At 36.5% G+C, this 14,187-nt stretch overlaps 1 protein-coding gene across 7 annotated transcripts in view; it reads right to left on the bottom strand.

Moving 5' to 3' along the window:
* Positions 1–14,187, bottom strand: part of LOC126815870 (uncharacterized) — an 88,475-nt gene that overhangs the window by 42,907 nt on the left and 31,381 nt on the right. Inside the window, exon 1 of one of the 7 annotated variants that reach the window (XM_050541877.2) lies at positions 13,545–13,612. The exons of 3 other annotated variants lie outside the window; for them this stretch is intronic. Coding sequence is in view for 1 of the 4 variants with exons in the window: in XM_050541872.2 (XP_050397829.2) it covers positions 6,338–6,460 (123 nt within the window). In the remaining 3 variants the exon portion in view is untranslated. Of the gene's footprint in view, positions 1–763; positions 819–2,294; positions 2,441–6,337; positions 6,661–13,544; positions 13,613–14,187 lie in introns of those variants that run through there. 3 more of the 7 variants (XM_050541872.2, XM_050541875.2, XM_050541879.2) reach the window with 3 other exon arrangements.

Here is a 14,187-nt window from a genome sequence, read left to right as displayed (position 1 = left end):
GGTCGAAGCGTGACACTCTAGACAACTAGGACACGCCCACTCCTAAAGGATCTTTAACGTGTCGCTATTGTTATATCCTAGACGTCGGGTTTTCGTCCCATCAAAGCGACTAGAGGGTTCTCCTTGTCAGGTCCATAGGGACCTTCTCGTTAGTAAGCCAACGCCTTATTCACCAAACCACCGTGGCTCCCAAACTACAAATGATAACCATAGTTTGTACTGAGTCACCGTGGCTCCCAAACTACAAATGATAACCATAGTTTGTACAAAGTCATCGTGGCTCCCGAACTACAAATGATAACCATAGTTTGTACTGAGTCACCGTGGCTCCCAAACTACAAATTATAACCATAGTTTGTACAGAGTCACCGTGGCTCCTAAACTACAAATGACAACCATATTGGGTACTGAGTCACCGTGGCTCCTAAACCACAAATGACAGCTATATTTGGTACTGAGTCAACGTGGCTACGAAACTACAAATGATAACCATAGTTTGTACTGAGTCATCGTGGCTCCCAAACTACAAATGATAACCAGACCATATACTGAGCTACCGTGGCTCTCAAATATAAATGATGGTCAGGCTCTATACTGCGCCACCGTGGCTCCCAAATACAAATGATAATCAGAGCTTCTACTGAGCCTCCGTGGCTCTCAAATACAAATAATAACCTGAGCTTCTATTGAACCTCTGTGGCTTCCAAATACATTAATAACCAGAGGCTCCCAAATTCAAATAATAAACACAGCTTCTACTCACGTTATTAGACACAGTTTTCCTGAATTTCTAAATATCCACAAACCAAAAACGTAACCGCTTTATGTTAATTTGATGACCTGCCAAACGTGTTTACAAACTGAACAAGATAGGCTTACAAAAACATTTGCTAAAATCATTATGTTTTTGCTAGCAGTATATACGATATGACTGCTATAACAGTGTTATATAATTAATTTATTAGGTGTAGACAATGTTATACCTACATCAAAGAATGTATATAATATCAACAAGTGAATACATATATTTGATCAAGTAATGACAAGTCTGAGAAGATGATATATAAAATCTTAGTATGCGAGGAGGCAGAGGATGAAAATCATTTTCTAACATCACGCAAAAAACATACAAAGGAAAAGAACTCGTACAAGAACCAATTTTCTCAATGAACTGAACGATTCCCAACAATTTCAAGTATTAATGCTGAGTACATAGCTAGAACTATGATAAATACAGGGTGTTTTATATATTACACAGTTATATCTATATCTTTGTATATTAATCAGTTATATACACTATTGTATCTATATCTTTATGTTTCTCTAATTATCTATGTATGGTTGTTTATCTATTATTCATGTATCATATATGCACATAACCCTGAATTTCTTTTTATGCAATGAATTAACATAAACCATTAAGTTATCATCCGGTGATAGAAATGAAATTGAAATGAAACGGGATTTTTCTGCACCATTTGGTCTATTGTGTAGACGGGACCTCGGTTTACGTCCCACAGTCGATGGATGGTAGAAAGTAGATTCCGAAGGAAGAAATAAAAGCCATATAAGTCGAATGATAAGCAGTAATAAGCAGTAATTGTATTCTATAGAATTGTCACCTGTATATTCCAGAAACAGTATATCAGAGATTATTATTCATGATTATGATTCTGGTGAGTCACATAAAAATGTGATTAACCATTTTCTGCTTCACTGCTATATAACAAACTTCATTGCATATAAACCTTATAACGTTTTGCACACATGAATAAAAAAACACAAAAAAAAAACAACCAAAAGAACAACCATGCATACATGATGGTGGGTAGAAAGAGATAAAAAAAACTATATATAACATGAAAATTTCCCTCATAGTACACCGTATGGCGTATGCCCATCTTCATTAGCACAGTTGGGATCAGAACAGTAGGACGTTAAACCCCATTTCATTTCATATCATATCCGTCATTGTAGAGACGTTATATAATATCATGAATACAATATAAGAAAATCAATAGCTAGAACTGTAATAATTCACAGGTTTGATGAGTAATTGTATTTTCTTCCTGTGGGAATTCAAGTGCTCGGCTGATTTGCTTATATATAAACATTACACGTGCAGTGATGTTACATTGTTCCCTGCACACACTCTGTTACCAAATTATATATATAAACATTACACGTGCAGTGATGTTACATTATAGCTCGCATGTATATACAGCCTGTGACCAAATTACACATTAATGTAAATAATTATTTAATAAAATAAACTTATAAATAAACTTACTTACATATTAACAAAAATAAAAATCTACGCAGCTGTACCTGGTTATCTATTTACGAAATACGAAACACGAAAAACGAAAAGACTTCGTTATAATACAGATCCCTGTTGAATCCCTCTGTCCATGTCGCGTGCTACCCTATACCTGGGGTGTATACACTACCGCTGGTTTATACACACACCCGGTGTGTCCTACATTCAACTAGGCCTGGATAACTTACAAAATATACACTTACATACAAGTATACATCATTCTCGATTCAACACTGAGGCTTTTTTATCCAGATTTAAATAATTATAAAAAACTAGCAACCAAATTTGCATTACTTTTTTTTAAAAACCTGCTGTTCGAGACAACTTTAAAATATGTCGTGTTTTTGCTTCAGTAATCAAAGTGTAAAATATTTCTCATGACCTTTCTGAGTTAAAATATTTAACCTTCTGATGTAGATGAATGAATCAACATCCCCCATTACACCATGGTTAAACCAGTACAATATTATATTATAGATATATCGTTTTACTTATCTTTAAACAAAGTTTAAATATACAAAAAAACTTCTTGAAATGCCCCACATGAACATACACAGAATATTCTTGGTGCGAGAAACGCTGATAATATTCTGGAAATGATAAATGAAGTGAAATAGGGTTTAACGTCCGACGGTTCTGCTCTGACTGGGCTAATGAAGACGGCATACGGCATACGCCATAGATTGTGCTATATGAGAGAAATTTCGCCAGGGCAGCAGCACTACGAACTGCTCTTATATCCAACTGCCAAGAGATCTTTTACGTGCACACCAATATATACACGGGACCTCGGTTTTTCGTGCATCTATACAATTTTTCTCGACAGGCAGGTAGGGGGGGGGGGCATCTTTCCAGGCCATCACCAGGATCGAACTCCTTGCCTCCCGGTTAATGGGGATCTTTAACGTGGACCTCGCCTTTTCGTACAATCCCAACAACTATACACAATTTCTATTTACCCTGCAAAACTAATAAGGGGGAAACCGCGCCGGAAATGCTAAGGACTCGAACTCGTGACTTCCTGGTTACTGAGAATATAATTCAAGACTTGTAGTGACTCTGATGGAACGCCTACAAAATGGCTAAACATTCCTTTATAGTGAATATGAAAGTTGGCCTACATTATCGATTTTAATAATATCATATAAATTTTTTTACTAGTATATTTTTCTTCAATTCATTTTATATTTTGAAGGTTATCCGTTGCATATTGGTGCATTTGAAAGGTTGACTATATAAGACAGATAGCTATTGATTTTATGATAACTAATTATATGTTTTTTATTCAGTTTTTTGAAGTTTATCAGCCCTAAAATAACTGTAGGCCAATAAAGAGAGAGATAGAGAAATGGGGTTTAACGTCCACTCGACACAAACTAGGTCATTTCCGGACTAACATAAGGTTCTATTTTATTTCAATAATTCGCTTGCGCGTTGGGGTCTTTAGCAGTGGAAGGAAACCGGAGGACTCGGAGAAAACCCACGAGGTTGGACTCCTTGTCACGGTGATTCGAAACCATGCCAGTTGAGTTAATGAAAGACCACCCACCCCCACCCCCTCCCCTGCCGTTAATCGGTATTGAGTAAACAAAGCGTGTTGTTCTTCGTGGTGTTTAACGCCCGCTTCCACCGCTGGTGATATCGCAGGCAAGTTGCCTTAATTTTATTATCTTAGGGAACAACATTCGCACACCCCCAATGAATATGGTCAATCTTCATGAAAGTTTACTCGGCCAATATCTGACTTTACTACCTCGAATACAAACATGATCTTCTGGGACTATGGCAAATGCATGTTGTCATATATTCGTTAAATATTTAAGACAATACTTCATATCAATAAAACTGTACTCATATGAAATCAGCATTGATTCTATCTCTATAACATCCGTTACGCGCGCTATTTAAGCGTTATTCACGCATAAGTCATTAGAGTATAGATTAATAATATACATGTAATATTTATAAGCTTGATTATGATATATTTATTTAAAGGCGCAGCGTATCCTCGCGTAGATTAGGCGCACCTAAGGCGATGACTGTGTAGGAGGTGTTCCAGAAAAAATAGAAATCTCGTGGCTTAGGGAGCTAGTAGCGCCATTAAATCGTAATCCACACATAAGTCATTACAGTTTAGATTAATATATATGTAATATTTATAAGCTTGATTATGATATATGTATTTAAAGGCGCGGCGTATCCTCGGACAGATTAGGCGCGCCTAAGGCAGTGGCCGAGTTTGTCGGAGGTGTTCCAGGAAAATTAGAAATCTCGAGGATTAGGCGCATCCTACGGCACCCAGTGAACTACGTGTAGGACGCTAAACTCCATTTCATTCGTTTACCTAGGTGGCTCTGATGGTATTACGTTTGCGCACTAGCCACGAGGTGTCATTCAATTCCGGTGATAACCCATATAATACCTCGGGATTGTTCACTGTAGCTTCTCCTTGTTAGTGGTCACAGTGGTGCCGGACGGAGACCCCCTCCCCCCGCATTCTCCTGCTAATCGTGCAGCAGTGCACCGAGCATCATATCTTTAAATCCATTATTACATTACAAATAAATTACCACCAACTCGTGCGATCGTTGGTAAAAAAAAATATGATATGTTAATAAGATAGTTATTAAAAAAACAAATATGATAGGTTTGGCAAATGATGATTCTTCATTACCGCGACATACCAGTTCATTATGCTGCACAAACAATATAATTAGAACCTCATTAGCAACATAACCACAATGCGTTATGTCAGCTTAAAGGAGTTAAGTCTCTTACTCAATATCAGCCAAAATCTTCCACATTGAATACACGAATTATTTGTCAATTTAAATCAACATTGATGTTGTGATCTTACCGGGAAAAGATGGGCTTCTGATATCCAATATTTAAGACAAAATAAACATATTACCATTGGTACACGAATCGTGTACCATAATGCGTTACAGTGCCATTTGTAACAAGCGACTCGAAGAACGAAGCTAGACATATTCCACAAGTCATGTCAAACGGTTGCCATATTCTTATCTGAAGAGCATGCGTAATAAATACTGCCGGTGTAGACTGGAATAACCAAACGCTAGAGATTGCCATTTGTAATAAGGGACTAGAAGATATGTTTCTAATTATATACTCGTTTTAGGTATTAATTGATATACAAATACCTAACTTATTAAATATTTACAAATCTATCTGATAATATGACTCGCTTAAACAAATTCATTAAAATTCACTGAACTTTCCCATAATTTCACTCAAAAAGACAAATTTACACAAATTTACATATCTACCACAGAAATCAATCTAACCACGACCACCTAAATCACTTTCGCTTTAGTAATATAAACAAATATTTACATATTTATAATATCCGACGAGAATTCAATACAAATGCGACCTTTTCTAATTCATATTAATTTCTCTGACCCCCTGAAATTTCTTTCAGTTTGGTTGTGTTAATAAATATTAACTTGGAAGTTCATAACACATGTCACCCAAGATATTTTCTATCAAAACGTTGATGGAATTAAAATCAATACGGATCTTAACGGTATCAAAATCAATAAATTACAATAACCAAAATAAACTCAATGTTCGTTAACTCATTAGAATGAATAAAATGGGGTTTAACGTCCTACTGTTTTACTCCGAACTGGGCAATTGAAGACGGGCATACGCCATACAGTGTGCTATGAGGGAAATTTTGCCCGGGCAGCGGCACTACGGCCTACTCTTATATGGAATTCCAACTGTCAAGGGATGTGTACACGGGACCTCGGTTTTTCGTCTCATCCGTACGACTAGACATCTGTCCTAGTCAGGCCGTCCGTCCTGCATCACTGACAAGGGGAAACCACGTCGGAAAATCCCTATGAACTTTCTCGGCCAATACAGGGATCGAACATCCGACCTCCAGGCTAGCGTCTTACCCACTTAGCCACCGCGAACCCCATTAACTTATTAGACATTACATAATAAACGTAAACACGGTGTTAATAAAATCTACACTTGACTTACTCCAATCTCGTTTTCATCCAATACCACCCACAACCATCTTTTGTTCATATCCGCCCATTCTGTCCAGTTGCGTTCCTGAGATAACACTGACCATTCTATAGATTGACCACTGGAATCACACATTGAGCAATCACACTGTCCCCTTGTCTTCTTGCGCGAAATCCAACTGTGGTATATGAACTTGATATACCACAGTTTCTAGAATACAACATTGTCTACATCGTGCCGATAATAAAGTGCTGCTAGTCCTGGTCTGTATTAGAACGATAGATTGAAGTTGACGACAACGCTTTAAATTGATCAATGAGATCTATAGCCTTAGTAAATACAGGCACGTGTTTTCTCCTTCTCTATAAAGATATAATGTGGCGAATTTTTTTGCCAATGTCAATTATATTTTTTTTAGTTTTTGGCAGATGGTGTTGGCTTTTGGCAGTAGACGAACGTTCGCGAATTATCGGACGAGTATGACTTTAATGTAGCGGTTGCTTACTGCGTTATATAGCATTAGAGAAGAACACAGGGTTTATGAGTTGCTGAATGCAAGAATGTGACAATGGCTGCCGACAGGGCGTTTCTAATGAAACTATGTCCGTCTTTCATAGACCACACTCATGAAATTTTATCTGATAAACTTTTAATTAATTTAAACAAAAGTGAAAGGTCAGACAACAATGGGTTAAGTTCGATAACATTCCACAATCGATCAACACAACTGATATAGGGTAATTGGTTCAATTGATTAAATACTTATCTTATAATCTACCTGTATGCAAATAACAAAGGCTCCATTATCATCATATCACAAATATATTAAACTAAGGGGATTAATGTCTATTTATAGAGAGGTTCATTATCGATAGGACATCAAAGAGTAATATAATCCCCAATCAACCATGGATATGTACATCCTATTTTTACGTTAATTATATCAATTCGTGAGATATAGATATTTGTAAATCAGTATAGGATCTCTACGTTCAAATTAAAACTATAACATATGCTTATGGTAGAACAATTACTGATTTATTTAGGCGACGTTTCCGAGAGTATTCTCTCAACGTTTTCAAGCAAGTACGACTAATTGTTTTTGGATGAGACAAAATGTTTTGTTTTTAAATAATTAAAACGTATCATTTTAGGCGTTAGATAGGCATAATCTTGATTCTCTCTAAATAATTACAATATATTTCAAATAAGCGTCACGACTTAAATATGCATGATCTTTGAAAATCAGTCAAGAATCTCTAAATTCAAATTGAAACCAAAAACAAAGCTTTGGATGAGATAAAAAGCTTTCTTTTTAAATAATCACAATATATTTCAAATAAACGCAACAACTTTAATATGCATGATCGCGGAGAAAATTGTATCAATATTCGTAAATCCGTCCAGAATCTCTAAGCTCAAATTGAAACCAGAAACAAAGATGGGATGAGATGCAAATCGCCAAATAAACGTCAAGCATTAAACATAATCTTGGAGAAAATTAAAAGGAATTTCATTTATATAGAAACTGACAATTGGAATCGTCGAACAATAAACCGAATCCTACATAAAAGTTTTCCAAATCCTCTGAGATTTTAGATACAACTGAATCCATGTAGCCGTAATAATTAATTGTTCCAAAATTATTATACTATCAATTCACCAAGACATTAACTCATTGTGACACACCCACATCTGAGCAAGACAAGGTCGTTTAATTCACACACGATTTCACTTCGATCACTGTAAACTGTTTCTCCTTATTCTCGACAACTGTTCTTCAGTGATGTCTCTCTTTCAAAGGCATTGATCTGAGAAAATGGGGGTTTGTTAACCATTCAATTAGCCAGCATCCCGTATTAAACGTGTTAAACCGTTAACGACTCCTCAAGTGGAATCCTTCATTGGAACACAATGTCCATATTTGATTTATAGCTGACAACGTACACGTATCAATCATTCTAAGATGGTGATTTTCTTTTAAAAGTTAATGGCCACTTTCTAAGCAAGCGTTAAGAAAACAACTTCAACATTGTCCATCATCAATTCTTGTTGAAAGATAACATCTCCAGAGTTCAAAATAATCTTAACGTTGTCTATCATCAATTGTTCTTGAAAGATAGCATCTTGAGAGTTTGAAATAATCTTAACGTTTTCCCTCGCCCTTTATCTTGAAGGACACCACAGACATGTAGATAGAAATAATCTTAACGTTGTCCCTCGCCCTTTTATCTTGAAGGACACCACAGACATGTAGATCGAAATAATCTTAACGCTGTCCCTCGCCCTTTATCTTGAAGGACACCACAGACATGTAGATAGAAATAATCTTAACGCTGTCCCTCGCCCTTTATCTTGAAGGACACCACAGACATGTAGATAGAAATAATCTTAACGTTGTCCCTCGTCCTTTATCTTGAAGGACACCACAGACATGTAGTTCGAAATAATCTTGAGGTTTGTCCTCATCAATTTTTCTTGAAATAAAAAACTTAGTTCAAAATAATGATAGAATTATATTCTAGCATACACGTGTCATTGTTAATAGTAAAAATGTAGCTTTCTGGATATGGTTTTAAAACAACCCTATACCTAGATTTAAACACTTTCTGGTATGGTTTAAAAACTAACGGATCCCTAGGATAAAACACTTTCTGATATGGTTTTAAGACAACTGAATCGCTTGGTTTAAAAACTCTCTGGTGTGGTTTTAAAACAGCCGGAACCCTAGGTTTGAAAACTTGCTGATATGGTTTTAAAACTACAAGGACACTAGGTTGAAAACATTTTCTGATATGGTTTAAAAACTAACATGTCTAAAACACTTTCTAATATCGTTTTAAAACAACATTGACATCAGGTTTAAAAAACTTTCTGAACAACTTTTAGATAATCGTCACATATTCCCAGCCAATTAATGTCTTCCATTATCACACATTAAAGCAACGTAAAATAAAAACATAACATTTTCTACGAATTTTTAACCCAATGTTTTAAAGTTCTAAACTGCAGCCACTTTCAAAAGTTTTCTTATTAAGAAAATAGTCCACGCGTTATTTCAGTAAGCAACAATTTGTTCAAGACGTAGTTAATAATTAACTTTACAACACTGAAAGGTCAAAGTTGAGTTTATATATTATGTACCACGACTTTCTTTCCTCTTCTTTTATTCAAACATACACAGGTGTCACTTAATTTCAAATTATTCAAATATTTGTTATTACTAATAATAGACCTGTATTATATTTATCATTCATATTTTCTAAGAAAATATTTATTTTTTTCCTTAACATATTTCCTACATCCGTGATTACATTATGCACCTATATTTAACTAATATCCTCAATTCATATTCTCGATCATCGTCAATAAATTAAATGGGGTTTAACGTCCTACTGTTCTGCTCCAACTGGGCTAATGAAGACGGGCATACACCATACAGTGCGCTATGAGGGAAATTTTGTCTGAACAGCGCACTACGGCCTACTCTTATATCGAATTCCAACTGTCAAGGGATCTTTTACGTGCACGCCAATGTGTACACTGGACCTTGGTTTTTTCGTCCCATCCAAACGACTAGACAGCTGTCCTTGTCAGGCCCTCCGTCCTGCACCACTGACAAGGGGGAACCACGCCGGAAATTCCCGATGAAGTTTCTCGGCCAATGCAGCGATCGAACATGCGACCTCCAAGCTAGCGAGCCAGCGTCTTATCCACTTAGCCACCGTGGATTACATCGTCAATAAAAATTATTTAATACAAATACCATTATTAATATCTAGAATATTAAATTAGCATTCCGTTATAAAGTGCGTTCTACTGGAACACATCAAACAACTCACGAAACAAAAAAAAATATCAGGTAAGGAAAACTCCTGCATAGAACTGCACAACAAATAACCGGCGAAACAAATAGATGTAAGGAAAACTCATGCACAGAACTGTAAAAAAATCTCTAGAGTAAATACAATTATCTCAAATCAATTGTAAAATCTATAATACATGCAATATTTCTTTTAAACGAATGCACGCACATGTACAATTTGAGTAGTTGCCGATGGAGTGTCTACTATAGGTCAACTGGGTGTATGCTTAAACAGAGGAAAACATTAATCAAATAGTGTAAAAGTCTCATCTAAGATCACCCTATGTTATATTTATGAGTAGTTTTATTATTTGTATTTTTATAGAAGTGTGGGAAATGTTATCAGTGTCGTTATATCTTTAATTAACAAGAGTATTTCTATTCTTTGTAGTTCGGCTCTAATAATGAAGATTCTAAAAATCACAAGTGACGTAGTGCAATCGATAACAATGATACAGTTCCTAGTGGAATTATCATCATGCAATCACGTCACATAGAAAGAAAGGTGTATTCATGATCTGTATTTGAAATATCAGTAGAGAGAGAGAGAGAGAGAGAGAGAGAGAGAGAGAGAGATGGGTTTAACATCCACTCGACACAAACTAGATCATTTCGGGATATATTTCCTAATAGAATTATCATCATGCAACCACGTCACATATAAATTGAAATGGGGTTTAACGTCCTACTGTTCTGCTTCGAACTGGGCTAATGAAGACGGGCATACGCCATACAGTGTGCAATGAGGGATCTTTTACGTGCACGCCAATGTATACACGGGTCCTTGGTTTTAGGTCCCATCCGAACGGCTAGACAGCTGTCCTTGTCAGCGCATCCGTGCTGCATGGTTATAAATGAAATGAAATGGAATGGGGTTTAACGTCCCACTGTTCGGCACCTACTAAGCTAATGAAGACGGGCATTAGGTTGGTTTTTTTTAAATCATGGATAGGTTTAGGATGTCCTAAACCGTTTATTTTGGCCCAAGCTGGTCTAGTTATATTCCCAGGCCCGATGGGGAAATATAACTATATGTTAAAATCAGTACGGATTACAATAATCTTTAGCAAATGATTCCCATTTGTCTGTAACAGAAACCTTGAAAGTCATTTTTCCATGCCAACTGGCCTACCCCCACATATGACACTCACACTCCTTCTATTTAGGGCACGTGATTGTGGGTTAGGGTTAGAGATGGGTTAGGTTTTCGGTAGCGCTAGTCCTGTTTACAATCATGTGACCTTGACGAAATCTGCAGATGGCCTTAATTTTTAGATCTGGCCCTGTATTCAGACTTGAGTTTATCTGATCAGAAACCAAAGATATGTGAATCTTATTATAAAAGTAAAACATGTGGGTTTCATCCAGAAAATTGGGTTTTCAATATTTAACTTTTAAATAGTTCCTTCTAGTTTACTTCTTGATTTGAACTTTCATCGCAGAAATGAAATGAAATGGGGTTTAACGTCCTACTGTTCTGCTCCTATACTGGGCTCATGAAGACGGGGTTTCATCGCAGACGGCTTTAATTAAATCAAAGCATGATATCATGTTTGTTTCTCATGCATTAGTTAAAAATAGAAAATGGTATCAGCTTTATTTTTATACTTCCCGATAGAAAATATAAAATGACACCAGATTTATTTCTAGACTTCCCAAATCGGCATACACCCGAGGGCTAGATTTGTTTATTGTACGAAAGGCAAATTATTTATCCTAGCTCTTCAAACAGGACAAGATTCTATGGAATACAATTGCTGTTTATTACCGAGCGAGATTTCAACTAGGATTCTCTATTTTTTATCATATCAACCAATGGAGCCACGGTGGGTAAGTGAGTAAGACGCTGGCTCGCTAACCTGGAGGTCGCGTGTTCGATCCCTGCATTGGCCGAGAAAGTTCATCGAGGATTTTCCGGCGTGATTTCCGTTTGTAAGTGGTGCGGGCCGGAAACGGGCAGTTGTCTAGTCGTTCGGGCGGGACGAAAAAACGAGGACCCGTATATACATTGGCGGGCACGTAAAAGATTCCCTGGCGGTTGGAATTCGATATAAGAGTAGGCCATAGTGCCGATGCCTGGGCAAAATTTCCCTGATAGCACACTGTATGGACACAATACTTATTTTACTAACGTTTGATTTTGAATGCGATTAAGTTTTCATTTCTGCAGAGTAAATATTTGGCTTAACCAATCGACGTTTTAAAACAGATATCAGCCATATCTTAATCTAGGGGCGTATTAATTTACAAAACAAATGAACATATCAAGTTTTTCATTTTCACTTAAATCAAATATGTCGTGTCATTTTAACATATTTTAGATGCAATTAAATCTCTAACCCCACCTTCTATTTTTTGTGCCTGACAAGGACAGCTGTCTAGTCATTCGGATGAGACGAAAACCCGAGGTCTCGTGTACACATTGGCATGGACATAAAAGATCCCTTGACAGTTGGAATTCGATTTAAGAGTAGGCCGTATAGTGCCGCTGTCCGGGTAAAATTTCCCTCATAGCACACTGTATGGCGTATGCCCGTCTTCATTAGCCCAGTTTAGGAGCAGAACAGTAGGACGTTAAATCCCATTTCATTTTCCATTTTTTGTCATTTCATTTCATTTTCTATTTTTTGTCAATTTCAGATTAGGTCAGTCACTAGTAATTACTTCCGGTGGTCAATGATATAAACCGTTAAGCGAATACATGTCAGAGAGTGGAATGGGGTTTAAAGTCCACTCGACACAAACTATGTCATTTTGGGACTAAATGGTACAATTTTATTTCGTTAATTCGCTGGCGCGTTGGGGTCTTTAGCAGTGGGAGGAAACCGGAGAACCCGGAGGAAACCCACGAGGTTGGACAGGCGATCCTAATCCTTGTCATGTACCAGCGTATTGTATGTTTTCATAATAAAACTTAGCAACATAAAATTCTAACTTAGCAACATAAAATGGGGGTTTAGAAACAGTCTCTGACTTGAAACAATTTACAAACAAATCACAACTGATTGCCCAACACGCTTCAAATTACGCCATTAACAATACTGAATGACCTTTTCTTGGTTGTATTCAATTTGAATCACCATAGCAACCAAATAATTATCCTGGAAACTAATGATTGTCAAGTCTTATAATTGACTAGGTAATCTTATCTTCTACAGGATGTACCTGTTTACGGTTTCGTGTATTATTGACAACTTAGTGCTAAATATCAATATAATATTTAACAAAACAACAAAATGGACAAGAGAGTTCGTCACGACATAGCCCAGATTTAAATATCAGTTCATGGTGTGGCACCTCGGACTAACGTCATGTAATATTCCATTAATAATAATAATTATTTTCTATATTTACCTTGTCTCCTCTCTCCTATATCCGTTCCTATATCACGACATTGCGTTCCTGTCTAATGTTATAAGGTGCACGCGCTTTCATATCAATATAGGTCATTCTATAATAAACGATAAGCCGTCTATCTCACATGACCTAACGGTGCATTATAACAATTATGGTAAACATTGTGACAAAAATCATTTCATATGTTATCTAATAACAATATCAATGAAATGTTTATTGGTGGCTGTAGTCGTCCATAATACTACGCGCTTTAAACTACTAACGGTGGGAATTTGTATCGTACGCAGTGGTATATGGGGTTTAATTGTGAAGATATGAAAGGTGTTTGACAGGGAGTGGAGGTCTTGTTGATATTGTGTTCTAGTTTTACTTAGAACATAACCTCATTTTTCTTCCAATCAGATACCTTTAAAATGACCATGTGACACTGTTCTATTTCATGAAGAATGAAGTTATCTTAAGTACTTGCCATTGGCTGTAGAAAACCCCACCCACAGCTCAGGTCATGGTATGTGATCGCTAATTGGGATTAACACAGTAAGCTAACTACACGGTCTGCTGATTTAGGGTGAGCTAAATAAAGGATAAAGACAACAACATTTAATATAATTTAATTGTGGTTATATCTTAATATTTACAA

The sequence above is a fragment of the Patella vulgata genome, chromosome 3, assembly GCF_932274485.2.
Source record: "Patella vulgata chromosome 3, xgPatVulg1.2, whole genome shotgun sequence".
NCBI classification, from domain to species: domain Eukaryota; kingdom Metazoa; phylum Mollusca; class Gastropoda; family Patellidae; genus Patella; species Patella vulgata.
This window is presented reverse-complemented; position numbering and strand designations above follow the sequence as displayed.